The 12271-nt window shown below is 42.5% G+C and overlaps 1 protein-coding gene across 1 annotated transcript in view; it reads left to right on the top strand.

The window, feature by feature from the left end:
* ABCG1 (ATP binding cassette subfamily G member 1) overlaps positions 1-12271 on the top strand; it is a 64411-nt gene that overhangs the window by 42008 nt on the left and 10132 nt on the right. Inside the window, exons 6-14 of the mRNA XM_054186927.1 lie at positions 2024-2169; positions 2859-2982; positions 4050-4164; positions 5721-5869; positions 6051-6152; positions 8571-8739; positions 10048-10148; positions 10605-10763; positions 12139-12257. Of these exons, the coding sequence (XP_054042902.1) occupies positions 2024-2169; positions 2859-2982; positions 4050-4164; positions 5721-5869; positions 6051-6152; positions 8571-8739; positions 10048-10148; positions 10605-10763; positions 12139-12257 (1184 nt within the window). The remainder of the gene's footprint in view (positions 1-2023; positions 2170-2858; positions 2983-4049; positions 4165-5720; positions 5870-6050; positions 6153-8570; positions 8740-10047; positions 10149-10604; positions 10764-12138; positions 12258-12271) is intronic.

Raw genomic sequence — 12271 nt, 5'->3', positions numbered from 1 at the left:
TAGGTCCTTTCTACCCTCAAGCAGATCGACACTCCTGTCCAATTACGTGTCTTCTGCAAACTTACTGAGGGTGCGCTCGATCCTCTCGTCCAGATCACTGATAAAGATATTGAACAGAACAGGCCCAAATACTGAGCCCTGGGGGACACCATTCATGACTGGCTGCCAACTGGATTTAACTCCATTCACCACAACTCTTCGAGCCCGGCCCTCCAGCTAGTTTTTTACCATGCGAAGCATATGCTCTTCCAAGCCGTGAGCAGCCAGCTTCTCCAGGAGAATGCTGTGGGAAATGGTGTCAAAGGCTTTACTTAAGTCCAGGTAAACAACCTCCACAGCCTTTCCCTCATCCACCAAGTGGGTGACCTTGTCATAGAAGATCAGGTTGGTCAAGCAGGACCTGCCTTTCGTAAACCCATGCTGACTGGGCCTGATTGCCTGGCTGTCCTATATGCACTGCATGTTGTCACTCAAGATGATCTGCTCCATAACCTTCCCTGACACCGAGCTCAGACTGACAGGCCTGTATTTCCCTGTATCTTCCTTGCTGCCCTTCTTGTGGATGGGCATCACATTCGCTAACTTCCAGTCAACTGGGACCACCCTGGTCAGCCAGGACTGCTAATAAATGATGGAAAGCGGCTTGGTGAGCACTTATGCCATCTCCCTCAGTACCCTTGGGTAGATCCCATCCGGCCCCATAGACTTGTATACGTCTAAGTGGCGTGGCAGGTCACTAACCATTTCCTCTTGGATGATAGGGGCTTCATTCTGCTCCCCATCCCCGTGTTCCAGCTCAGGGGGCTGGGCATCCCAATAACAACTGGTCTTACTCTTAAAAACTGAGCAAAGAAGGTGTTAAGTACCTCAGCCTTTTCCTTATCCTTTGTCACTATGTTTTCCCTCTGCATCCAAAAAAGGATGGAGATTCTCCTTAGCCCTCCTTTTGTTGCTAACGTATTTCTAGAAACATTTTTTATTGTTTTTCACAGCAGTAGCCAGATTAAGTTCTAGTTGGGGTTTGGCCCTTCTGATTTTCTCCCTGCATGACCTCACAATATCCTTGTAGTCCTGCTAAGTTGCCTGACCCTTCTTCCAAAGGTCATAAACTCTTCAGTTCGTCCTGAGTTCCAGCCAAATTTTGGCTGGTGCTTCTCTTTGAGAACAAGGGTTGATGGGTTTTGTTCTGTTTGTTGGTTTTTTTCCCCTCTGGATGAGAGAGGTAGCTAACCAATGTTTATTGTTTTAATTGCTTGAGGAACATAGCTTGGATTCATCCATTTTCATATCTGTATTTTTACTGATGCCAAAGAGCTCTTTTCCTCATGTAGGGGTACCAGGCTAGATCTGCAATCACTGAAACAGAAAAACTCATAGCAGCTGAGGTTGTTCTCCTTTTGCTTCAAAGACCCTGGGACAAGCTGTGCCCTTCCTGAGGCTGTGCCTTGAGGAAGTCCCAAACATCTGAGAGTATGTGTGCAACTGAATTGGCTTTGAGGAGAATGAAAACACTTAAAATCAATGGCTGTACTTGAAAGAGTAGACTGTGAAGAACAGATGAGATGAGACCAGGTCATTGCTCAGTAGAAACCACTGATTTTTGTTACACGCTTTTCCAGTCCCTTGTAAATACAGCCTAGAAGTTCTATTGAAAGAAGCTTCTTGGTTTCACTGTATAGTGACTCCTCACTTGCTGCAAAGCTCTTTTGTTATCGGTGCCATATCCAAGGGGTGCTATAGAAGAACTGATTGCCACTCCATTTTCACAAGCAAGGCTTCCATACAGGTCATGTAGGATGAACAAATAGAATTTGGGTCGAATTTGTCGATGGTAGGCTGTGAAGCCCACTGAATCTAATAAGTATTTAAGATCCAGCTTTCCTACGTTAGATGGAAAAATGCTTCAGTGTTTGGATGGTGAAACAATGTCATGAGATAGTTTACATTTTCCATGAAGATCAGTAAAGAGGCTTTCTTTTGGGCTAACAAATTTAAATGACATACATCGTTGTGTTTCCTTTAGGTAAAGGAAATCTTGACAGCCCTTGGTTTGCTGACATGTGCCAATACGAGGACTGGCAGTCTTTCTGGAGGCCAGAGAAAGCGTCTTGCCATTGCTTTGGAGCTGGTGAACAATCCTCCTGTCATGTTTTTTGATGAACCAACCAGGTACTTCAAGGCCAAAAATTGAAGGTAGACAAATATCACTTTATATTGTAGAACAGTGCTGCAGGAAGGTTGTTCACCTCTAAGTCCTTGGAAAAGGCTCATTTTGTATTGCCTGTAAGTACTGAATAAGGCCCCAAGGAATAACTGGGTTTGGGTACTTAGTGCCTTGGGTTATTGCTGTAACTGTCGGACTATGGGACTATAAATAATTTTTAAGGGAGACAGAAACTGAAACAGGAAGGGAGAGACAGGGGAAATTATTTTCATATTGTGACATGAGTTTTCTTTTTCGAGCAAAGATAGCTTGAATATAAGTATTTTAAAGTGTGACTTTTAATAATGAATGTAGCATATTTAGAATCAAATTCTGTGATCAGTCTAGGAGGAATCTGGGAGAGCTATGAATATGTATCTATTCATTAAAGTTGGGAGCATTTAAATCTGTAGTCCTAAAATGTAGAAGTCCCCGAAGGCAGCTTTGAGAATACTCCTATTTTTCATTCTCAGGCATGCTTCCAACTTAATTAAAAGACTGATGGAGAAATACAAGCATAAGGTTAGCATATGATAAAATTAAACTGCTACAGAGAAAATTTATGAAAGGATAATAGTGGGAGACTGAAGTGTGCTAGTTTTGAGTGGTGCCTATGGACCTGTGGATAACAAACAACTTCTTTCCTTTCATTCAGTGGCTTGGATAGTGCATCATGTTTTCAGGTTGTCTCATTGATGAAGGCTTTAGCCCAGGGCGGCAGGTCCATCATTTGCACGATTCACCAGCCCAGTGCTAAACTGTTTGAGTTGTTTGATCAGGTATGATTCTGAAACTCTTTCTCTTTTTGTGTTGTGTAGGTAGGTTATCCTTTCAAGGCTACACTCTCTGAGTAAAAACATGAATAATTCTAGTCTATGATTCCAAACCAAATAAAGAATTAAATAAATAAGAGCAAAATATGCTTTTTTATTATGTTTTTTTCCTTCTTCTCTGCCCATTTCCAATACTTAAATGTAATGTTTTTAAAGAATCTGTTTGGTATGTTTGTGAAATTCTGATTATTGCATTTGTGATTTTCATACCTTCACCCACCACTGCTTCTGGGCACAGGACTGTCAGTAAAGTAAATGAGAGGTTATTTAAGAGCAAGAGAGCTTTAGTGCAATGTCTGCATTGTTGCTAGTACTCATTCTCATCCTAGCTACACAGGTGTAAATTCAGAAGAGTTATTCATGTGAAATAACAATAATTTAAATGAACTCAGTTGGAAATATTTTCTTCAACCTAACAACAGAATTTGGACGATCCATGTTTAGGTTAATTTTAAATTTACTTCTTAGGAAACTTAAATTAGACCTGTGAGAACTAAGAGAAACCCCACTACACCATAGGTGAACAAGCTCTTGCAGATTGCCAGTCTGGCAAGGAGGTTTATTTAAAGTCAATAGTGTGGCTAAAAGTAAGAACAGTCAAGCTGTTTCCCATTACTGTGCTGTTCCACCTCTCCTTCCATTCCGACATTCGCCAGCCTCGTCTCCCAACCCAAAATATCCAAAATGTGTGGAAATTAGATGGCTCGGCTATACAGTTTCTTGCCTGTTTTCAGCATGTGTCTAGGGCTGGAATTAGTCTGTGTCTGTGTTAATGTGCTTTAAGTCCTGGAGTGAATGTTTGCAGAATTCAAACCTTAAGTATTTCATTTTCCATTAGTTGTAATTCCATGCAAAGGTAGTTCTAAGTGGTGACAAATCTTCCCAAGGGTGTTCTTCCCACAGGGACAAGAAGTCATTAGGTTCATGCGTTGCTGTCATACGGGTAGCAGGTTCAAATATTTTGATGCTATTTCACATTTTTCTTTTTTATTTTCTTTGGCCTTGTTTTTCAGCTCTATGTTTTAAGTCAAGGTCAATGCATTTACCGTGGGAAGGTGGTAAACCTGGTCCCTTACTTGAGAGATTTGGGGTTGAATTGCCCAACCTACCACAATCCAGCAGATTTTGGTAAGGTCAATTTGAATAGTTTATTTAATTTATTTTTTATTTGATTAGCACCTTCAGGGTAATGGGGGCCATAGTGTGTTTTATACTTTTGTACTTATATACATATGTCAGTGTGTACATACATGTACCTAAATTAAAAATCAAATTATTCATATTTTTTCTAAGTAATTTGAATGCCATCTAGTGGTAAAATTTAGTGGATATTTCTCTCTAGTGGAAGTCTAGGTCCAGAAAATGAAAGGTAAAACATATTGTTTAGTGTTTCATTAGTTTTTTTATCTTGAATAATATCACTGTGGTATTGTACAGCTCATAACATTGAGGGTTTTTTCACTGTGGTTTCTTAATTCCAAAGAATCAGTAAGAACCACAAAAATAGACTTTTGTCATTTTTTATTACCAAGAGTATCTCATATTCACTCCCTTTCCTCTGAAGTAGTTCATTTAGCTTCTGGGATGAAGAGAACTCTCTGAAGATTTATAGAAAGATACATTTAAATTATGTGTGTATACCTATGAATTTGCATGTGGCATTTTAGAGCCTATTTTACGCAAAAGTCCTATTTCTCTCAGTGCAACAGGATAATCAAGGGGATCTTGTGTGTGGCACGGTGGTTGTCACACTGGAGGGAAGGGATGCCATCCAGAGGGACCTTGACAGGCTTGAGGGGTGGGCCTGTGCAAACCTCATGAAGTTCAACCAGGCCAAGTGCAAGGTCCTGCACCTGGGTCATGGCAATCCCAGGCACAAATACACGCTGGGCAGAGAATGGCTTGAGAGTAGCCCTGAGGAGAAGGATGTGGGCGTGCTGGTGGACGAGAAGCTCAACATGAGCCAGCAATGTGCACTCACAGCCCAGAAAGCCAACCACATCCTGGGCTGCGAGAAAAGAAGTACGGTCGAGGGAGGTGATTCTGCCCCTCTACTCCACTCTGGTGAGACCCTACCTGGAGTACTGCGTCCAGCTCTGGAGTCCTCAGCACAAGAAGGACATGGACCTGTTGGAGCGGGTCCAGCGGAGATCCACAAAGATGATGAGAGGGCTGGAGCACCCATGCTATGAGGACAGGCTGAGAGAGTTGGGGTTGTTCAGCCTGGAGAAGAGAAGGCTCCAGGGGACTCCAGGGAGACCTTATAGCAGCCTTCCAGTACCTGAAGGGGACCTACAGGAGAAATGGGGAGGGACTCTTTGTGAAGGAGTGTAATGATAGGACATGGGGTAATGGTTTCAAACTGAAAGAGAGTAGATTTAGATTGGATATCAGGAAGAAATTCTTTACTGTGAGGGTGGTGAGGCACTGGAACAGGTTGTCCAAGGAAGCTGTGGATGCCCCATCCCTGGCAGTGTTCAAGGCCAGGCTGGATGGGGCTTTGAGCAGCCTGGTCTAGAGGGAGGTGTCCCTGCCCATGGCAGGGGGGTTGGAACTAGGTGATCTTTAAGGTCCCTTCCAACACAAACCATTCTGTGATTCTGTGTGATTCGGTGATTCTGTAATAATAAGGCTTGTAAATAGTCACTCGTGTAAACCAGTAACTTAGTTTCTGTTTTTTGTAGTTATGGAAGTAGCATCTGGTGAATATGGAGACCAGAACAGCCGGCTGGTAAGGGCAGTACGGGAGAGGATATGTGACACAGAATACAAGAGGGATGTTGGTGGTGAGAATGAGTTGAATCCCTTCCTCTGGCACCGGCCCTCTGAAGAGGTATTTTGTATATCACAATTAACGGGCACGGGTTGAGGTTGGAGAGGGAGGAAGAGAATTTAAATCCTTGGTCAATGGAGGAGGTTTCTGGGCACATTCAGCTGATGAGTGGGGTTTTGTGAATGAAAACTAAACAAGATACTGCAAAGAAAGAAGTTTATTCTTTTATGTGTTTCTGCAGGATTCGTCTTCCACAGAAGGCTGCCACAGCTTCTCTGCCAGCTGCCTAACCCAATTCTGTATCCTCTTCAAAAGAACTTTTCTCACCATCATGAGGGATTCGGTAAGATTGCCTTTATAATAACTTTTGTATCCAAAAGGTCTATTCAGTTGGTTGTGAGGTAGTGTAATAGGCCTTAAAAGTCCTGTCCAACAGCCCATGCACGAAGATTGTCACAGAATTGCAGAGGAAAGAGACTGATCTTTCAGTCTTGCTGTTAATTGTACCCTCTTCATTGTGAATAACAGTTTTCTTCAGAAGAACTCAGAAGCATCTGGGCTAAAAACCTAACGCCTACATCCCCCCTGCTGGCAAGTCCCTTATATAGTTGTTTATCCTGATGAAAGGTGAGCAGGAAGTCGTACTGGTGTGCTACAAAATAACTTTTTCAAGAAAATTCAGGGTGGCAGAGATGATAATTTCAGTGTGATGTAAGATTAATACTTGAAGTCCTTCTTTTCCTTGTGAAACATAAAAACAATAAATAAAAATTTTGCTTCTTAGAAAAGGGAGAATATCTGTTTTCATACATTTAAAATCAAGATGAAGTAAGTATCATACTGAAGCTCTTCATTCCCAAGGAAAAAACATAACTTTCACTTTTTTCTTAAAAAATAAACACCCCCTTTCAAAATCCCAAATTCTGCAGGTTTCATGTAAGTTCATTAAATGTTTTGGCTGCCTAGTTTGCATTAGCAAAATGCAATGGGATTTTTATTTTTTTTTACTCAGGATGGTTTTTCGTATCTCTAAGTAGCTCAGTTGTTTGTGAATTTAAGAGATAGGACTATTTACATTATCTGATCGATGCTTTGAAATGTCCTCTAGATAGGATTGTCCCTTCATTAACAGGCCTTAGTTAAGGAGATGAGCTTCGTCAAATAGACCTTACGTGCATACCTATCCAAGGGACTCACCCACGTGCAGTGTAATTGGTACTAGTTGGCCAAGTGCTTTTCTCCATGGCAATTTTACAATTTGATGAATCTGAGTAAGGCTTATCTGCTGCTTTTTCTGCGTTTTGGAAGGGTTTCAGTGCTTTACATGACAGGGGGGAGGAGACAATAGATACATTAATATATATTGATGTATTAATTTGACATACCTGTCCTCAGAAAAGGGGAAAGCCAGACAATATATCTATACTGATGGGCACATGGTGGGTTCAGGTGAGGTAGTTTGGAAACCAAAAGTTCAGCATGAGTGAGTTGCCCTTGTGAAAGCGTAAGCTGAGCCTCACTGAGCTCCAGATGCTGCAGCTACACTGATTTTGCTCAGCACCCAGGCAGGTGTCTTTTTGGGACACCCCCATTTGCAGTGTAGACATGTCCACACAGAACTACAGGCCTGGAAGAAACCTACTGGACCATTGTGTCCAGGCCTCTGCTGTCAGATAACCATGCTATTCCTTCCCTTTCAGAAAGGAAAACACTATATTGAATGCCATAGTAAAAACAGTCAACTGTTTTCCCCACTGCTCTGGTTGGGAAGATACGGCAGAACCATTCTAATGGCTAGGAAGCATCTTCTTATTTCCAGATCATTCTATTACACCCATTTGTTGTTTTGCCAGCACATTTCTTTGTCATAACTTGTTCTTCTCCCTTGCTGTTTTACATTATAGTGCATTTGTCATTCAGGAATTAATTAAGTTGTTGAATTTTGCCTTCCTGCAATCTGTAATAGTTTGCACATCTGGTCTAGTACCAAATATTTGGTCAAAAATAAATTGACATGTTCAGGTGGGAAGCCTGTTGTAATCTGAAGCGTACATACGGCTTCACATTCTCCATGTTGCTCAACTAGCTGATCAGAATGTCACTGGTACACATAGAGAGCATATCTCAGAGGTTTGTGAGCACTAACCATGGATGATACAGTCCTCTCCTTGTCTCCACCAAGGGGAAACTGTAACTTTTTTTCTGATGCATAGATTGAAGAACAGTGTTGTTTCTAAGATTTTTTTTCCTGCTCAACTGTAAAGGCTTGAAATAATTGTTCCAAATTTTCTTCCATACCTCTTGTAGGAATACTGTATTGCAGAGAAGGCACAAAAGGCTAATTTATGCCTAATTAAGTTAGTTTCGTCTATACAAGCATGAAATAATTTTTCTGCCTCACTCTGCTCTGGGAAATTTATCTTTTAGCCAGAGAGAAAGTCTGCTTCTCCTGATGAATGGGGGCCAGTGGCTCCCTGACATTGTCAGTAAGATTTCAGGTTGCAGCATTTGCCGTTTCTGCCTGTGTTTACAGGAAGAAATTTTGTGTACTGTAGTAGCTGTGTGTCTGATTCACACCGGAAAGCTCATTACAGTAAGTTTTCCTTAGCTGAAGCTTAGTTTGCTGGTAGGAAATTAATATTCCTGTATAAATTCTTCTGGACATAAGTACTCCTTTTCTGCAGTCTGATTTCAGTCATATTGCCATTGGTTTTGAGCCCAGGCTTTCTGATCAGAAATACTACTCTTTCCGTGCTTGTAGGTCCTGACACACTTGCGTATCACCTCACACATTGGCATTGGACTGCTCATCGGCTTGCTCTACTTAGGCATTGGCAATGAAGCTAAGAAAGTCCTCAGCAACTCCGGCTTCCTCTTTTTTTCCATGTTGTTTCTTATGTTTGCTGCGCTCATGCCAACTGTCCTTACATGTGAGTACCAGTCATGCTGTTACATTAATGGACAAGGAGATTGGAGTAAGCTGGGAGGGTGTTGTAATGTATCTGTTTCATATAAGATAACATTTGACTTGTGCTTCTACTTCTAAGACAGATGTGGGCATAAATCTTGCCCTCACTGAACTGCGGTGTAGAGGCAAACAGAGGTAGACTTGTCCAGTGGCACATCTCCCCAGTTTTGCCAGTGTTTCTCAATCCCAACAGTTCACTGTTACAGTCCTGGACTGGAATTTCCCCTTTTCCTAAGGTGCCAGTGCATCTCAACTCAAGCTCAATGAGCTTGTGGTTGGACTTAGGGAAGCAGTAATAATTTCTCTAGGACTTCATCCTGGTTTCAGCTGCGATAGAGTTAATTTTCTTTCTAGAAGCTGCTGTGTTTTGGATTTGGTATGGGAAGAATGTTAAGGAATGTTGATAACACATACTGTTTTAGTTGTTGCTATGCCATGTTTATATTAGTCAAGGACTTTCACAGCTTCCTATAGAAGCTGAGAGGGAGCATAAACCGAACAAGCTGGCCAGAGGAATATTCCATACCATAGACATCATGCTCCGTATATAAATGGGGGTTGGCCAGGAGGCAGGGATCCATGATCACTGCTCGGAACAGGCTGGGCAGCCGATCATTGGGTGGTGAGAGAGACTTGTGTGTATCACTTTTATTTTGTGTATTCTTTTACCATTATTATTATTGTTATTTTCCTCTTCCATTACTATTCTATTAAACTGTCTTTATCTCAACCCACAAGATTATTTTTTCCTTTCCCCTCCTTTTCTCCTTCTCCCTACACTACTGGGGGGAGAGACAGGGGAATGAGCGAGCAGCTGTGTGGTGCTAGTTGCTGGCTGGGGTTAAGCCACAACAGACTTCTAAGTCATGGCTCCTGCATGAGATCAGTGTATTCGTGTGGTGTCAGAAGCAAACTCCTGCATACTTTCCATACTTTCCTTGGGAGCACTGTTACTTCGCGTTCTCTTTTGGATCAAAAGGAATAACCAGGTTCTTTAAGTTTTAACACCAGTTTTATTTCAAAAAGCTGCTTTGAGGGAGGTTCAGATCATCTGAGTAGACTGGTATGTATCCTAGACAGTGAGCAACTCTCAGGGCTGTCCTCTTACATTTCATTACACATCATTGAAACTATTACTGGTCTGTCAAAGGCCTCGGAGTTTCAGTCCCACTATGGGACTGCCGCAGTTCAGGATTAGATATGGATATCTATGTGCAAGAGTGCAAGAGTATTTCACACTAACAGTCTTTCTAATTTGTGTTCTCCGTAGTTCCTCTTGAGATGGGAGTATTTCTTAGAGAGCATCTGAACTACTGGTACAGCTTGAAAGCCTACTATCTCGCCAAAACCATGGCTGATGTTCCTTTTCAGGTATATGCTCTGCTCTTCAATAAAACAAGAACCATTTAAGTTCATGGCAAGTCCACTTGCCAGGAAATTTAGTACTGGTATTTTATCCATCTGAATAGTGGAGAAACTGTCCTTACGTGTGTGCTGAAGCTTCTGGTCCAAATCAGAAGCACCCTAATAGTAAACAGCAGGACTTCACAAAAGCTGAGACCTAACCCAATACTTTTTTTAATAATCAGAAGACCATCTTTGCTGTTTTGCAGAAGGGGAATTGAAAAGGGCTGTAAGTGAGAGGGATCTGTTTTCTAATGCCCGAATAGGAATATAGATATCACAGTATTTATTCTCTTCAGCTTGTCATGTAATGGAAAGGCTGAGAGGTGTGGATTAACTAGAATTCCCCATGTTTTTATCTTGCTCAGATTAACAGTGAATGTTCGGCTTTCATAGACTAACTCCAAGCATATCTTCTTACAGATCATGTTTCCAGTGGCTTACTGCAGCATTGTGTACTGGATGACTTCACAGCCCTCTGATGCACTCCGATTTGTCCTCTTTGCAGCCTTGGGAACCATGACATCCCTTGTGGCTCAGTCACTGGGTCTTCTCATAGGTGCAGCTTCTACATCCCTCCAGGTACTGATGGTGTTTTGTGGTCTCGCAGGAACCCTGCTGTCTCCTAATGCTGACTGCTTACTGTGACTGCTGCTGTGTCACCAAGACATTTGCTGTGAGATGACAGGCAAAAAGTTGTTTTGGTCTGATACAGCTACTTGATGCTTCCCACTAGCATCAACTTAAACAGCATGTACATGTAGTGTACATGTGTACGTGGATGTGAAGCTCGGAAGTTTCTTCCCTATCTGAATGGGGCTATGCCTGCCCCTGCTTGAGTTGGTTGTCACTTGCTATTCGTCCCAGGCTGAGCAGGTTTTAGAAACTGCAGGACCGATGCATTTCTGTGCATCTACAAAGTGTAGGTAGGCCATGAGAATCAGTAGCTTGGGAGGGGGTTCTGCCATACACATACAAAAAGGTTGCAGGAGGCAAGGTAGGAAAAGGCTTGCCCAGAAACTAAACCTCCACAAAGGGAGGGAGAGGAGCAGCTGTTGGTGTGACTGCCAAACTGTGAGCTGGTTGTGTAACTCCATGCTGCCTCCTGGCAGGAGGAGCGCTGAGATGACCATTCGACAGCAGAAATGTTTTGTGGTGTTTGTGCTAACAGGTGATATTGACATTAATATGCACTGACACTATCAAGATTTCTACAGTGGAAGACTTGATTCCCTCTCTGTGCCACCCTCTGGAAACCAGCATAGGCCTGTTGTGTGACCCCTGTCCTTCTGCTCTTGACAGAGATACCTGTACAGCCCTTTGCCCTGGAGGGGATGTAGAGGACAGGCTGGAGTTGGGCCAAGATCTGTCTTCCCCACCAAAGCCACCCAGCTGGAGGTGTTCCTTATCCTGTTCATCAAATTTTAGGACCAGTTGAAGCTACTGTTCATGTGGGGTTAATGAGGAGGGAGGTCTGTGTGTCATCAGCAGGGGTTGAGTGAAAAAGGATAATATTTAGGAAGAGGGGTCTCATTCCCAGAGAAGCAAGGAAATCACGGTGCCCATCTTGCTTTGTAAACTTGTTGGTTCAAGTCCCTCAAAGGAGAGATGCTGCACAGCAGCATTGTCAACTAGTAGCAGGATTTAGGAAGAGGAGACGTACCACTTTTCCTTCACTAACATCATCTGACTTTCCCCTCACAAGAAACCTTTGGAACTGTGGTAGTTTTGAGGAGTAGCGTTCTCAGAAGAACCTGAATGGCATCACTCCCCACTGCCTAAGAGAATAGGTTTTCACTGCCTATTTGTGTTTGGCACAGAACAGACAACTTGCAATATGCTCTTTTAAAGGTTGATTTCCTCACTGGAGGTGAGGACATCAGATGAAAGAACAAGTTAATTTTTACTTTTCTCTCTGGCTGTCTGACAAGAGACTGTCTATTCCTTCTCTTCACAGGTGGCCACTTTTGTGGGCCCAGTTACTGCCATCCCAGTGCTTCTGTTCTCTGGGTTTTTTGTCAGCTTTGATACCATCCCAACATACCTCCAGTGGATGTCCTACATTTCCTATGTCAGGTACTGCTAGGGTG

The sequence above is a fragment of the Rissa tridactyla genome, chromosome 1 (assembly GCF_028500815.1).
Source record: "Rissa tridactyla isolate bRisTri1 chromosome 1, bRisTri1.patW.cur.20221130, whole genome shotgun sequence".
Taxonomy (NCBI): Eukaryota; Metazoa; Chordata; class Aves; order Charadriiformes; family Laridae; genus Rissa; species Rissa tridactyla.
This window is presented reverse-complemented; position numbering and strand designations above follow the sequence as displayed.